The 16,724-nt window shown below is 42.8% G+C and overlaps 1 protein-coding gene across 1 annotated transcript in view; it reads left to right on the forward strand.

The window, feature by feature from the left end:
- LOC144770056 (ABC-type organic anion transporter ABCA8-like) overlaps positions 1 to 16,724 on the forward strand; it is a 2,854,033-nt gene that overhangs the window by 1,094,908 nt on the left and 1,742,401 nt on the right. Inside the window, exon 15 of the mRNA XM_078654287.1 lies at positions 14,620 to 14,758. Within this exon, the coding sequence (XP_078510413.1) occupies positions 14,620 to 14,758 (139 nt within the window). The remainder of the gene's footprint in view (positions 1 to 14,619; positions 14,759 to 16,724) is intronic.

Genomic DNA, 16,724 nt, shown 5'->3' on the forward strand with positions numbered 1-16,724 from the left:
ACACTAGCACTACGTTTACATCTAACTAAAAACCTTTAAAGTAATGCACAATACGCACATACTGACGGTATTTCCAACTGGTAATGTTCACCCTAACGGATGTAATATAATAATATTGTTTATAAGAGTTTACACCAGTGTTAGACACGTTCAATCAGGATCTCCTGTACTGATATTACAAACGTTAAGCGATCTATTTGCAATATCTTAGTAATAGTGATGTAGATGGAGTTTTTTTCAATTACTGTATTTGAGAGCATGTATTTAATTTATGCATTTTGGTGAATTATGATTAATACGCCTTTTGGTAACCACTGTGAACATGTTTTTGAAACCATTGTGAACACACGACACTGTACACTAACACCCATAAAGTAACCAACCTCATTATCCATCCGCTCCGACCGTTATGAGAAATGAGCACACACGTGCCTACATTTTACATAAAGTATAAACACCCATATTTTCACAGCGGAATAATTTTGCTAGTGGCAATAGCAACGCGTGCCTACTAAGACATCATGAAACATCATTTTATCGACATTAGGTCGTTTATTACAAGTCCCATCAGGACTTTGTCAAGGGATAGAGCCGGTTTGATTAACATGATTACAACCCCAAGATGGCGCGCATAGTAACTACCGCATTGCGTGATCTTTACATAGTGAGCCCGTTTTCAGTTTCGACAACACCCTACGTAACGTAATGATTGAGCTCAAATGAAGTTCACTCCCGAGACCCAGTCGAGCAAACAATCACCGACTAGCGGCTTTTTCTATGACGGTCGAGTTTCTCCACCAGACAGGTATTTAATGTTAAGGAATGACAGTGCGTGAGACTTGGGTCGTTTATGATCAACGAGTTAGTAACGGCGTCACATTCTTTTGATCTTGTAGATTAAGAATTCCGGTATCGAAGATAAGGTAGGGTGTTCTATCTCATTGAAACACGGTCATGTTGTCTCCAGCTTACAACCTGATTTCTCATTAAATATACGCTTGTTGTTACAGCTTATCACGAGCAAGACAAGCAGGTATGTCGTTATTACTATCACGGGCACAGAGGTCTTAAACAATATGACAAACTGAGTCCACATTATTATTTTTCTGTTTATTCATATAGCGCTTCAGACATACATGCCACCACCCAAGCATACCAACTAAAGCATCTTAGTTGACACCAGGTACGCTATTCATTTAATATATCTGAACACCCTCATGATCAACCATATAAACTACATTCCACCCTTACATTGAATACTTTTTCATTTCTTGCAGAATTGCCCCTGACGAAGGCACAACTTCGGGTGCCGAAATGCATTGGGCCTATTTACAAATGTGGGCCTATTTACAAATGTCTGTAAAATAATGTCATGTATATAAGTTTTGATGCAAATGTATTTACAAATGTTCTAGGCAATTGTTATGAATATTGAAAATAACATAAGCAAACAACATAGAAGAAGAGTAAAATAAATGCACGAACAAGTGTAAAAATCAATCAGTTTAAACATTTTATTTTTTAAGGTGCGGAGCACCAAGTGAACAGTGCATGATTAGGTGAGCTAAAACTCTCCATAACCATTCATTAAAACGTTCAGGAGTGACTCTCCTGATTAATCATCGCACCATTGGAGAAACTTAAAGTATTTGTTTAAATTCGGAGTGCTCCTCACTACCCCAATTACCATTAACTTATATGCTTAGCCATAACATGCAACTCTTTTTGGCACAACTGATTAATGCTTGCTCTTTAACATGCAACATTTTTATAATTACAGACAGAACCAACTACTCCTCATCACCACCAGGAGGACTTGAAGTTCCAACAAGGTGAGGGCTCCCGAGTCCCGCACAGTTACTTCTGACTGAGGTATGTGGAAAGTCGAACTACACCTATCATCAACAATGTCCTATTTCTCTTGTCCATACTTCTGTATGTGCAGAATAGTCCCTGAAACACTAGCGGTATGGTATGTGCTACTATCAAATCGAAAAGACAACTACTAGCTTATTCTTGGTGGACATTGACATTTTGTTGTTGGAAATTGTCAAAGCACTAACATTAAGAAGACTGGGATAGACAGAAAGGACAACGCAGAGGACTGCACTGAGTGCCCCTAGAGCTATTGCTGGATCAGAGTTTTGTTTAACACCGTTTGCCGACTAGGCAAGCTTAGCTACCTACACAGACCGACTCAGAAATAATAGTAAATAGTAGTAGCACAGAGAGTGATGGTAGAGAGGCAGGATAAGAATGTAGAAACAGTGTACAAGGAGATCTAAGACTATTCTGTAAAAAATAGAGTTAGGGAAGTATAATTATATTATATTTCCCTAATTATATTAACAACAGAACTACTTACTGGTGCCAGCAGAAGAGCCTGCAGTGGACCGTTCCTCCTGCCCACTCTGTTCCCCCAAAGTCTGGGGTGGTGCTGTCCTCTTGCCCCTGGGAGGTGCTGATGATCATGAAATAAACATAAACATGGATGATTGTTTTTTGGAAATATTTGATTTTTTTTACCACAATCCTAAATTATCTCGGGGAAACAAATTAGCAAGAATTGCACTACATGTATTGACCTATCTGATCTGGTCAACTAGGAGGATACTAGTACAGTATTGCTGGATTCTCAGACCGTCTACTTGTAAAGTTATGTAAATCACTAACTATACACAACAAAAAGGTTCTACTACGACTGCCAGCACTCAGCAGCACGCGACGTGACAGACACAGTCCGTCATCATGATTGCAGACCAAATAACAAGTCATAATATACTCAACCTGAACTTATCAATCCATCACTATCTCTTCTTCTTAGTGGCAGCAGGAGTACAAAGGAAGGACTAGACTTGAGTCTCTAGTCTCTCTAGCATTACGCAGTTCTGTAAAGTACTACACTCATACATATTCAGGCCAAATGAGCACAAAGTTGCAAACAAGTAAGCATAGTAGCAACGCCACTGAGCAGGCGAGCACCTGCAATCACAGAAGCTATTTAAACGTTAAATTACCTGCAATGTAATTGAAATGGCAGCATTCTTGCTCTTCGGGAAAAACATATTTTAGCAATATAACACAGAGCAGAAGAAAACAAAGTAGTTATTAAATAGCTACTCACCCGAGGCCAGGGATCTTCACACCGAGCAGGTGGAGCAGGTCCTGCTCGCGGTCAAGGAGGTCCGACCACCGCTGCGTCGCTTGCTGGTAGGTGCACCGGACCCCTGACTCCTTCCGCATGGCCCGGCACACCTTTTCCCACAGCTGGCGACGCTCCCGTAGGCCATACCCTGCCGCGATCCTGCCCCCTGCTGCCACGGTCTTGGGGAGGTGGCGCTGCACATAAAAGATCACTGCGGCCACCTCCACCGCGCTGAATGTCTCCCTGGCCATCACTTCCTCCCCTCGCAACCGCCCGCATGGGAGCCGGGTACGGGGTGCGGGACCCTTCCCCTTCCCCTTCTCCTTCCCGGATCCCTTTGCCATGGTCCTGTACAGCAGAAAGAAAAAAAAAGGAAAGAAGAGGGAAAAAGTAAAGAAAAAACAAAGTTTAAAAAAAGTACCTTTAAAAGTAACGAAAAGTTGAAAAAAACACAAAATATAGATCTAGAAAAAAAGAGGGATAGATATAGAGTAGAAAAGATTCAAAAAATTCCAAAGAAACAAAGAATTGCACAGATGAAAGGAGGATTAGAAAGCATCTACAGAACTATAGCAATGAATGAAAAACAAGATGGCCGCGCCCATTGAGGACCGCGTGGGTAAGTTCGCGCGATTTTCCCCCCGCGAGTACGCAGAAACACGTGCGAACTCGTAATAGCACGCCGCACACAACGTGACATTGCCAATAGCGCCCGGAAACGGAAATACGCAACGCGCACAAGATGGCCTCGCCCATGTATGACCGCATGGGCAACCTCGCGGTCGGTGCGCTGCAAGCGGTCCGCGAATAAGCAAAAAAACGCATGAACACGCAAATAAAAAAGAAATTCGCAAATTCACAGGAATTCGCGAATTCTGCGGACCGCAAATTCGCAAATTTCGCCCATACTTATAAAAAACCTTGACTCTCTAAACTGCCAACTTTCTCCTGCAATCTCAGCGAAATCTCTAGGGATCTCTCTAGACTCAAGTCTCAACGGAGCTCCCACATAAACTCCAGAGCAAAAGACACCCTCTATAACCTAAAATTCCTCAGCAAAATCAAACCTTTCATACCCCCCAATGACCTACAAATCACAACCCAATCTTTAGTTCTCTCCAGACTTGACTATGGTAACGCCACACTAACGGGGATGGCAAAAACACACATAGCCCCCATGATAACCACTCTAAACGCAGCAGCAAGAATGGTCACATTCTCCAAGAAATATGACCACATCCCCACTGCATTACAGGAACTAAAATGGCTACCCATCGAAGCTCGCTGCGCTTTCAAAACTGCCTGTCTCCCCCATAAAGCCTTACCGACAGGCAAACCGGACTAACTCGCAGCCAAACTCTCAAAAGCAGGACAATCAAGAAACCTAAGAAGCTCCAACTCGCTCCTCTTAATCCCCCCAAAAAGACATAAACAAAAAGCCCTCCCCCGCTCCTTTTCAGGGAATGCCCCAACATTCTGGAACTCTCTCCTTGCCCACATCAGGACTAACTACTTCTTCACAAACTTCAAAGGACAACTAAAAGAACTTCTCCTCAAGCGTCATCTCTATGCATCTGGACACTGACCGCGATCTTCCAGTACTATAGATGCTAGGCACTATATTCTAATTGTTTAAGTTTCTATACTTGTATGCAGCTGTAAAGCACAAGGATACCCCTTGGGTCTGTAGCTCTACATAAAACTCCCAAAAAAATAAAATAAAATAAAATAAAAAATAAAGAAGATACACCTGGTACCTTGCAATGGGAAAAATAATGTGATGTGCACCGCTACACTCATGTACTGCTCAATGAAGGAATAAGGCAATGCGTTACACCCCAATCACGTACATTTCAAGGGAGAAATAATGCAATGCACACCACTACAAGCATGTACTTTGCAAAGGAGAAATAATGCAATGAGTAGCTACAATCATGTACTTTGCTAGAGAGAAATAATGCAATGCAATGCGCAACAATGGTGTACTTCGTTATGCAGAAATACTGTCAGGCGTCATAAAACAGTCTGGCAGTTCGTTAGCAGCAATATTGGCAATTTGTATTGCGACAGTCAGCCTCTTCAATAACAGTTGCCACCCACATGGATCAAAAATGACATAAATCACAGCTTCTCACTCTGGGCCTAGTACTGCCACTCCTTTGGTCACTCTAAGCCGAAGCAACGGCTCACGTCGTCAGAAGGACTGAAACGCTGAGAGAGTGTCCCTACAAGCCAACACCCTGCCCAGGCAGTGATCCACGATACCTGGGGGCGCAACCCCACTCTCCTCTCCTCCTTCAACGGACTGGGCCTTCCGTGTAGAACTTCTTCAATGGACCTCAGTGGCTGGGCCTGGCAGCACAGCTCCTCCCAGGTTGCCGGTCCAGGCCGCGACTGTTAGGAAGGTCTAAGGCGGCCGCAGGGCACATGTACCCCATGCCCCTAAGATTACTTTACTCTCTTCTGGCATGAAGCCACACACGCAACGCTGAAGAGTCTTTACACTGACTCCGAATGCATGTTCACCTGGAACTCCTTCCTGGAGTCTCAATTGGCACCAAGACATGCACACCGTGCTGCATAGACTCAATTTCTTCCGGTGCACACGATGAACAGCCGATCACCTCCACAGTCCGAAGTTGCACCAAAGCATGCACTCTGCTTCACTGAGACTTACTACAACTCTGGTGCTCCGATATCCAGGCGCTCTTCTCCAACGCCTCCGGCCACACATCGACACGCTCACCCTGTCTGAGCCTCACTTCTCCTCCAGTGCGACGACCAAGCGCACTTCACCAGTGCCTCCAGTGCACCACTACATGCACCCTGTGAGTCCGAGATTCGCTTCACCTTTTATACACACATTGACCAGGAGCTCCTTGCCAACGCCTCCTGTGCACCACGACACGCACACTGCACGTCTGAGTCTCACTTCCCCTCCGATAAACACGCCGGCCCGACCCTCCTCACCAATGCCTGCGGTGTATCAATACACGCACCTTGCGCGTCCTAGACTCACTTCTCCTCCGATGCACACACTTACCAGGCGCTCCTCATTAAATGCCTGTGGTGCACCACGACACGCACCCTGCGCATCCGAGACTCACTTCTCCTCCAGTGCACTCGATGACCAGGCGCTCTTCACCAGGGCCTCCTGTGCACCACGAAATGCACCCAGCACGTCAGAGTCTCACTTTTCTTCCGTGTGTCCAATTACGCAGGGCACACCTTCCGAGGGTCTCAGCTGTCACAACACGCGCCCACCGTGTCACTTGAAACTTCTCTGGAAACGTTTATGTTCCTGTGTTTCCAAACAGGAAGTCAGCTATCCTCTGGCTCTAGGGGTTACAAGACACAGCACAAAGCACAATCTTCTTTAATCAGGGGACCCAGCGCACACAGCACAGTCCCAAAGGCCTCTTCCTTGGTTAAAACAGCAAACTGCAGACCTGCCCCAGATCAAAAAGCAAGGGTTGGTCCTTCCCAGCAGTCTCTTCAGTTGTCCCTTCCTTAGCAGAGGTTCCTCTTGCCCACGAAATGGGTCTGAGCCTTTTCAGTCTCAATCCATTTCTATTCTAACGTTCAGGGGCCTCAGCTCTCATAGTTATACCCCTAAATGTCTTTGAAGTTCGTTGTGCTCAGAGGTCCCTGATCCCAGCCTAAATAAGTTCTGAGTGTCTTCCTCCCAGTGTCACCTTTCTACCTTTGATACTGGGGGTCTGTATCCTTAATCACTCCATAGTAGATGGCTCAATTGGTTTAAAGCACCAGCCCAGGCCTTTTCACCTCCCGGGCTTCTCCTACCCCTACTCACCAGATGCAGGGCACCCTGGGTCAAGACCTCTCCCAACTCCTCGCCCCCATCAGATCCAGACAGTCAATCCACATTCAGCAGAGACACACAGAAATGCTTAAAGCACAAAACTCAGCCACTTTCTAAAAGAGTGTTTTTTGAACACACAGTGACAAAACCACTTTCATAGAAAGATGTGTTTTGACACTGCGAGTTCATACATACTAAATTTCACCTCTCCATTTTAAACTTATAGGAAACTAGGCTAACAAAGCACAATACCCAACCTCCTTCATTCTGTCCTATGGGCAGAATGGCCTTTCATCAGTGAAAAACTAAATAGAGTGTTTTTCACTGACAGGACATAGCACACACCTCAGTATATGTCTTGCCTTTTACTTACACTGCACCCTGTCCAGGGGTTACCCGGGACCTACCACAGGGGTACTCACTGTGTATGCAAAAGGGAAAGTAAGGCCTGACAAGTGGTTGCACTTGTCAGAACAACATGCTAACTTAGCAAACAGCGTGCAGGCCATACACTGAAGGCCTGAGTTCCCTTCTCTGCGCGCCCGTGCATCACTAGCCCTTGCACACACGGTGCACAATACTAGGGACTTTACTAGTAAGGCAAACATACCAATCATGGCTTCCCAATTACCATTACAATCTACACAGGGAACACTTGTACTTTGACACTGATCAGCAGTGGCAAAGTATCCAAAGCATCTAAAGTGGCAACTCTATGTCAGGATAACGGTCTAGGGGGAAAGAAAAAAGTTTTAGGGAACTTTAGCCAAAAAGGCCAAGTCCTACAATACTGTTTAATCATATGCTAGTCTAAACTCCCAAGTCTTCGTGAGTTTCATGAATTTAGAATGACAGGGGGTGGACCTGATATCAGGTGGGAGGGCGTTCCAGGTGCAAGGAGCAATACAGAAAATCTGGACCCGCTAAGTTTCTTTTTCTTAGAAGAGGGGATGATGAGAAGGTTCAAGTGCATAGATCTCAGATTTCAGCGGGAGTGCACTTTTTTAATACAGCCTGGAATGAAAGCTGTTCTACAGGCAGCCAGTGCAATCTCCTCCCCAGAGAGCTGATGTGACAATACCGCGGTTATTGGTATCATAGCCTGGCTGTCTGTTTTTTTACTAATTGAAGTCTGCGGTTCAAGCCCTCAGGAAGGCCCTGTCATGTTTGTTAGGCTAGTCATGTCATGTGTGCCTCCTTTTTACATACATTATCCCAACCACACATTAACAGTTCTGAGGGGTGACCTTTTACCTAGTAGTTAGCTCTCTCTACTCATAAACAGCCTCTTGGTATGTTATCATAATAACGCTGTACCTGACATACATAAACATGTCCCCAGGCATGGCATTTTACTCTGTAGATGGGTCACAATTTTTTCACCCTTGGGCAACAGGCCCGCTGTACATGATTAAACTTTTATGATTGTTTGGAAAAAAATTTATGATTATTTTTCAAAACATAAGTATTCTAGAAGAAACCCTGGAGTGACCACTCTAGTATATAGGACCCATATTCCCCCCTCCAAATTAGAGGAGAATTCCTTCCAAGCTGACACGGGGTCCTGCATGGTGAATCTTTGACACACAGCTGTCTGACATCCCTTGCTGGGTGTCATCCTCGGAGCAGAGAGGAGGTCCTTCGTTCTCTACCATCAGCTGAGGGGGTTTGAACTTCCCCAGGGGATTCTTGGTTGCATACACATATGCAAATATACATGCTACACCTACATATCCAGGCTAAGGACAATTTGGCGAAATACATAGGGCGCACATTATAGGAGTATGCAAATGCTACTGTTTTATCTGAACTGTATATGTTCATCTCCTTAGCACTATGGTTGAACTGTATCTACTGTTTACCATATTAGCACTTGTGATTTCTTTTGTATGTATCTGTCTTCTGATTGTCGCTGAAAATATGTTTTACACAAGACTGTCGCTGGAACAATAAATACTTATTGGAAACATCTCAATCGATATCTTGTGTATTTCCTGAGAATAAGCAAGCAGAAGTGACGGAGTGAAAAGTACTGTACTGTTTTCCACGATCTCTGAGAAATCAGGGTTGTCATGTTCAGAGGCTACCTGAAACCACCTACACCACTGTAGAATACAGGGGGTGGTAGTGGCACTGTAGAGTTAGCTGTTCTAATGGCTGACATATCCTGTGGGGGTGTCCGGAGTCGGTTTGGACACCAAGCCCTCAGTTTAGGTCATCCAAAACACGCAGGTCCTGGGGATTCCTAGGAACTAAACGACATCCCAAGTAGAGGGAATTTGCATAGCCTAGCCTTGAGATAACCAGTGCAATAATAACCTGAGTAAGAGCCTCAAAGGAAAGTAGTTTACCAATCTATATGATTTTGCGAGGTTGTAAGAAGCAGAATTAAATTACAGCCCCTAATTGGGGTTTCATAGACACATTTATATCAATGGAAAGTAAAGGTGTATTCAAGGGCGATGAGTGAATGACACAGTGGCTTTATAAGGGGCTAAAGCATTCAAATAGCACACTGTTAGACCTGTCAGCCTTAGGGTGGTCTTCCCCCAAACATTTTACCTGCATAGCTCCAATTGTGCTGAATTTGTTTTTGTTGACCTTAGTACTCTGCACATGGTAACTCTGCTAACCAGTGTTTAATTGCTTGTGGTCACTTCCCTAAACATGGCTTAATGGATATATACCTAATTGGTATATTTGATTTGCTTGTAAGTCCCTTGTAGAGTGGTATACCATATACCCAAGCCCTGTAAATTAAATGCTACCAGTGGGCCTGCAGCACCCATTGTGCCACCCACTTAAGTAGCCCTCCTAAATGTGTCCCAGGCCTGCCATTACAGCCTGAATGCAGTGGTACACTGCCATGTTGCCTTTGCATTTAAAGGACTTTGCCAAGCCTGAAAATCCCCTTTTATTACATCTAACTCACCCCTAAGGTAGGCCCTAGGTAAACATATAGGGCACGGTGATATGTAATTAAAAGGTAGGAAATGTGCTTTAAGGTGTTACATGTCCTGGTAGTGAAAAACTCCCAAACTCGTTGTTCACTACTGTGTGGCCTACCCCTCCCATACGATAACATTGGGAATTCCTTATTACATTTGATAAGCTGTAATTCCTAATTGAAGAGAGATAAATCTGTCATGTGTAGTACCTACGGAATGGTATTGATAAATCTTCTTTAATGGAAAAGTCACATTTATTGCTGCTTGGAAATGCCACTTTTAGAAAGTTAGGAAATTTCCTGCTCTTAGTCATTGGGTGCCTGCTTCCTGTGTCTTATCACTTGTCTGGGGTTGATGACAGCTGGTCTTTGTGTATTCCCTCTAGACAACCACACACAATGGGAGCTTAGGTATGACTTGATATACCATCCTGAGAGGATGGGAGAGAGGATCTGGGCACAGCCTCACACTTAAACCTGAATTGGCTGTGTACTGTCCCCACAGAAAGGACTGAATACCCCCTGTAGTAAGTCTGGAGCCAGGGTAGGACAGGCGGACCTCTATGCACTTCAAAGGCCCTTCTTTGAAGTCTCTCCCACTTCAAAGGCACAACTGTGTATAATTACTGGACCTCTGACACCACCACTTCAGTACATTTCTGAACCTGTAACCACTCTGCCAGGAAGAATAACTGCTGTGCTGAAGGACTGTCTGTCGGTTGGACTGCTGCTCTAGAAGAGTTGCTGCCTTGCTGTGTTCCACTGCTGTTCTCTCTTACCTCGGTGATAAAGACTGGACCTACATCACCTGAACCCAGAGTGACTCCAGGGACTAGCTGACTGGCTTCCTGATCTGAAGTTTCAGGGACATAATATACTTCCAACTGCCCTGCCTCTGCACCTAGACCATTTTAAGTGGGCCTAAGGTGCTTGCTCCAGCTGAATCAATGCATCCTCTGTTGCAAGAGCATAAGTTATGCATCACTGCTGTCATGGGAATAGGACTGGCACATCGCCTTCGGAACCAGCGCAGCACTATCGGTACTGCCGCTTCGGGCCCAATGCACCACTGCCATTGCATGGAGAAGATCGATGCATCACTTCTACTCTATGAGAAACCCGGTGCATCACCTTCAGAACTGCTGCATCTGGGAACCGGTGCACCACCTTTGGAACCGATGCATCACCTTTGTAACCAATGCAACACTACTGTTGTGTGGAGAAAACCGATGCCTCACCCCTACTGCGTGGGAAAATCGACTCATCACCTTGACTGCAGGATCGACACCAACACCTCGCTTAGCTGTACCCCGCATCTTCATCAATGCAACCAGTATTATGGAACTTTTGCTCAACGGGCTTCACTGGGTCTCTATAAATGGCCCGTGCTCCTTTGCGGTCAGCCTGACATTTGACTTTGCACTAGTCCGGAGCGACTGGATATCCCATATAAGCGCTTATTGCTTCTAGGTGCTGTTTTACAGTATATTCTTTAAAAAATCATATGTAAATTTCTACTTATTGGATTTTTTTTCGTTTTAGTCTTGTTTTATCTTTTTGCGTGATGTTTTTACTGTTTTACCGTTTGAAGTGTTGCACAAATATTTTACACATTGCCTTTTAAATTAAGCCTGACTGCTCTGTGCCAAGCTACTAGAGGGTGAGTACAGGTTATTTTAGGATGTGCTTGTGACTTACCCTGACTAGGATTGTGGTTGCTATTTGACCAGAGCTTCCATCCCAGTCAACCAGGAACCCAATTTCTAACACAGCAACAGTAAAAAAAAGTCCTAAATCTGCAATAAATATATCAATGTGCCAGGAAATGAAATACAACAAAATATCACACAGAGCTCTTAATCTTTAGCTGCGCACCATGTCAAATCTGTCTATCAAAAGGACTACTTGGTGCATCATGAACAAAACCTATTATGAGCACAGATGGGACAGTGTAACCAACCAATAAAAAGTCATGGCATTGATGGGCAGAACGTCAAAACAATGGCTAGCCAATGCCTGAATGGAGCAGAAAGCCAATGCCCGAATGGAGCAGACCTGTAGCCCACTCTGTGTCTCTCTCTTTAATCATTTCCAGGATTGGAAGGAGTCAGATATGAGTTTATTAAATCCCTCAGACTTACTTGTATGGGAGTGTTCTCACACTTTACAGGTAAACCATGCATTGCAATGCCCACTCCCAACCCCTTGTGTCTTATTTACTTCCACATAATAATACATGGTTGTTAGATGATTTTAAGCATGAGTAACAGGGCTTCCAACTGCAAGGAACATGTTTATGAATTGCTTAGGTTTGGAAGATAAATCATTTACACATTTAAATGAAACATACATGTTCAATGACTTTAAGAATCGATCTCACCTTCCTTATACACCAGCTATCACAGTAGCTCCTAGAAACCTTAATTGGTTGATCAGTTCTTCTTTCTCAATCATAGACACACTTCTTTATTTTATTGTACGTATTTTATATATCAGTAACCTGAGGTGCTTTACAACAATATATTTATCTTTGCGGAATTCAATGTGGAAGTGAATTAAAGACACAAGGATATGATGGGTAGGAGCAGAAGTGGTGCAAATGTATGATAGAGCGCTTACAGCACTCTAAATTGTAGGGGTGCATAATACTCATGATTTAAACGTACTCACAATATGTTTATCGTTTGCAGTGTTTTATGATTATTAAAATGCTTTTAATCAACGTTATACTCACACTCAGAAATGTAGTGTGCATATTCAAGTAGGATTGTACATGTATTAGAGACATTCGGAATACCTGTATGTATAATGTGCAGGATGAAATTATACTTGTGCAATATAATGTAATCATGTCTAGTTACCTAAATTGAAGGCCCAACTGTAAGTTGCTGTTCGTTTCGTTTCCTTTGGTTGCACAAGAATTAAATGAACCCCTTTTGTATTCGAAGATAGCATGTTCTCATCCTACTACAGGTGCAGGAATTCAGCTTCGTTAATTTTATATTTAAGGAGATACCCGAAATGCCTTTGAAGAAGTCTGGAGGGCGAGAAGGGAGCACTCTTTTCGTGTCTGGCCTTCCTGGGAACCAAGGTCACCGAAAACAACTAAAGAAGATTTAATAAGCTACTGGAAAGTTACTGAAATGCTACAATAGAACAAAGTTTACCAATGACGCATAGTAGGCTGAACTTTCTGTTTTTGTATGATGCGCAGGGACAATTTGGTTCGGACTTCTGCTGATTCTCAGAGGAGAAGGAGCATCTAGATGCAGCCTCTATTCTTTGCTGTATTTTCATTTTGGAGCTCATTATTCTATGTCTTTTATGCCGGATGAACTATATTCGAAAAATTGGCTCTTTATTGATTTTCATGTATCTATATACCTTGATACTCAGATGTGTTTACATCCAGTTATTTTTGGCCTTATAATAAATCCCCAAAATTCGGAGTCTGTGGTCCTTTAGGGCACGTCTCAATTGAAAGTCTAACCTTAAATGGTTTGCTGCCCTCTACCACTTTTAGCAAGCAAATAAAAGACCAAGAGTCATAACTTAATAGAATAACTAGGGAGGGCAATTTGGCATAATCACGTATATGGGAGAGTTCTTGACAGCACACTGTGTAGTTGTATTTTGCATTACACATTTGCACATTACTCAACCACACATATGTACAATTTGATCAGAGACAGTAGTTTGAACTGTATCAGTGATTTAAACTCCGGACCTCTGGAATCAAAAGTCTGCTATAGGCAATGCAGTACATCAGTGCTCCTTAAAAGCAACTGATATACAGGTACACAGTTATTCTTTTACAGTTGTACACAATTCACAAGGCCATCATTACCAGCGCCCATTGCCTTTCTCCCCATCAACCCTGGGGTTAATGAGTGGTCCCAAAATGAGTATGGTGTTGTGTCATCATACTCTGTTTTAAATGAAATGCCCTTCAGGCAAACCAGTGAAAAGCTACAGGTTTATTCCATTTTTGTGGCATTTTAATAATGTATTGGCATGTCTCAAAAGGGACAAATATTGTGGCGGTTAACACTTTGCAGTACTTGTGACTAGCACTTAAGAGGTTTAATTCATGTTTTAAGATCTGTGAAAACGGATTGCTTGTATTCCCTGGAAACCAGTCATGTAGAAAACCACCACACTGTCATAGATCAGGCACAATTTGAAAACTCTTATTTTGGTGCAATAGGCCCTTAATGAGACAAGTTCAAAGCAACACAGTGTGAGATATGTCATCTTTGTCCAAATCCTCATTTTGATTCTGTTCATAAACTCTTCCCTACACCCTCAACTACTTTCCTCACGTCTCCATGTTTCAGGTAGGGTTTTAATTTGTTTTGAACCAAATTATTTTAAGTATACAGGTAAGTATACATATTATGTAAGATCTTCTCTGAGTGAAAATGAAGAAAAGACATTTGTCATTGAGAATAATTTGACTATATTTCATACCTGCAATTGTCTTTAGGTTTTTCATTGCTACAACAGTGATCAATGTATGATGAATGTTCCTTATTCAGTAAGTGGCGTTAGATGGTTGAAATGGAGACCATTTTTCATTGTGACCTCACCTGAAATAATGTGATAAATTTCTGTACCTTAATTTATCAGTGAATTTATACCAACTAAGCAACTAGTTAAACATATGTTCTTGATGCAACATTTCTCATACTGTATTTAACACAGGTCTTGTTACTTGATGAGCCAACCGCTGGCCTTGATCCCTGCTCTCGACATCATGTGTGGACCCTTCTGAAAGAGCGCAAGGCCGACCGAGTGACCCTGTTCAGCACCCAGTTCATGGATGAGGCTGATATTCTGGCAGGTGAGCAATAACTGATTTCTGCCTGATACATGTTATGTTTAAGGGTATTGATGTATAGCTGGATAGGTGTCTATCTTCTTGCTGAAGACCTGTCATATGGACAATTGTAGAAGATGCCTGAGTGAGTAACTAGATGAAAGGATGGTTGAATGTGTGAGTGCTTTGATAAACAACTGAGTGCAGTGGTGGGAGTGACCACGACATTAGTGTTGCGATACATACACTCACTCATTGTTGTACCAATTCAGTCATTCATGATTTCACTCACACATTTATCTAGCTATACTCTATTATCTATCAAACCTTCAGCTCATTTTTCCATTCCAATTGCATTCACTTATCCATTCACCCATTGACCCAATTACTCACCTGTCAGCTGTTAATCGGTTTTATATTCAACTATCTGCATGCCGACATCAGTCAAGGGGTGAGAACTTTTATTTAAAAACAAAAGCAACATATTGGATTTAACTGTATGTTTGTGTCTCTGAATATGTACATGTGGTTGTGTGCCTGGGTGTGCATATGCATGTGTGGCTCTATATGTGCATGTCCTCTTTTTCAGTAATCATCTGTTTGAATGTATATTGGTGTATGTGTGTGTGTTTGTCTTCATGTCAAGTATCACTGTATTCGATTCGAACAATGCAAATCATAACAGTAAATAAAATAAACATTTCATTGACATCAAAAAGTAGACAAAATAATTAAACCACCACAATCAATATATCTCAAAAACTTGAATTTGAAACACCTGATAAAAATAAGAACCAAGAAGGATAAAAACATACATTCAGTGTGGATAGAAATTGCAATTTCAATAAAGCTGGCCGCGCGTGGCTGAAATGTATTGACAATAAAAGTGGACGAATAAAGTTATGTTGTAGCGTCTTATATGTGGGTCAAATAAAAACAATATGCAAAGTATCTGAGAATGAGACCAACTGACAGGTGCATATAGGGAACTCAGACGATTTGTGCCATCCTAACAAAAGCTATGGAAACATATTCAATCGAAAACAAATCAGAAGTCTTCTATGATGAGGGGATATGTCTAACGTCAAATAAAGATTGACTCACCCTTCCAAATCATTGGTAACTATAGTGCCTGTATATTACAGCTCTTCGAAACAGAGAGCAGTCCCATCTCAGTTCAATGCGCAGAGACCAGCTGATAAGTTGCATGATTGTTTTACCACTCACAATTTCCCCTTCCTGAACGGATTTTTGTATAACTCATATTCAGCAAGGCAGCAGGCGGACTTTGTGCAAGGTTGGAATGGTTGGCAGTGCGTGCACCCGCCCTTTTTGTTCCCTAAATCCCGGGCGCATGTGTCAATGTGTCCATAATTATTTTCTTCCTTCAGGCACAAACCTAACCTTACACCTAGTTTTGCCAGTCACTGTCTTTGTTAGAACAGATTCACAATTGCTTTAACAACCTTGCTGCGTTCTCAAATTTGCTTGAAAATGCACCATTTGTCCACATTTGTAAAACAAATTCTCCAGGGGGAGAACCCCCCCGAATCCCCCTTGGGTGATTCGAGCTTGCTCGCCAGCAGGCAGACTTTGTGCATGGTTGAAAGGGTTGGCAATGCGTGAACCAGCCCTCTTTGTGCCGTAAATCACTGGGGCATCTGTCAATGTGTGCATGATTATATTCTTGCTTCAGGCACAAACCTAACCTTACACCCAGTTTTGCCAGTCACTGTCTTTGTTAGAACAGACTCACAATTGCTTTAGTAAACTTCTTGCTTTCTCAAATTTGCTTTAAAATGCACCATTTGCCCACTTTAGGTGGTTCGGGCAAGCTCGCTACGCTCGCTCGCTACACTGCCTTACTGTTTCCCAAAATGATACATCTCCAGAAAGTGTGTCACCAACATGAAAAGTTTGGGAAGCTGTGTTCTAAACCAAGTACTTCTGGCCTGAAAACCCTAGATATTTTTTAAAGGAAAGAAACTCC

This window comes from Lissotriton helveticus, chromosome 7, assembly GCF_964261635.1.
Source record: "Lissotriton helveticus chromosome 7, aLisHel1.1, whole genome shotgun sequence".
NCBI classification, from domain to species: Eukaryota; Metazoa; Chordata; class Amphibia; order Caudata; family Salamandridae; genus Lissotriton; species Lissotriton helveticus.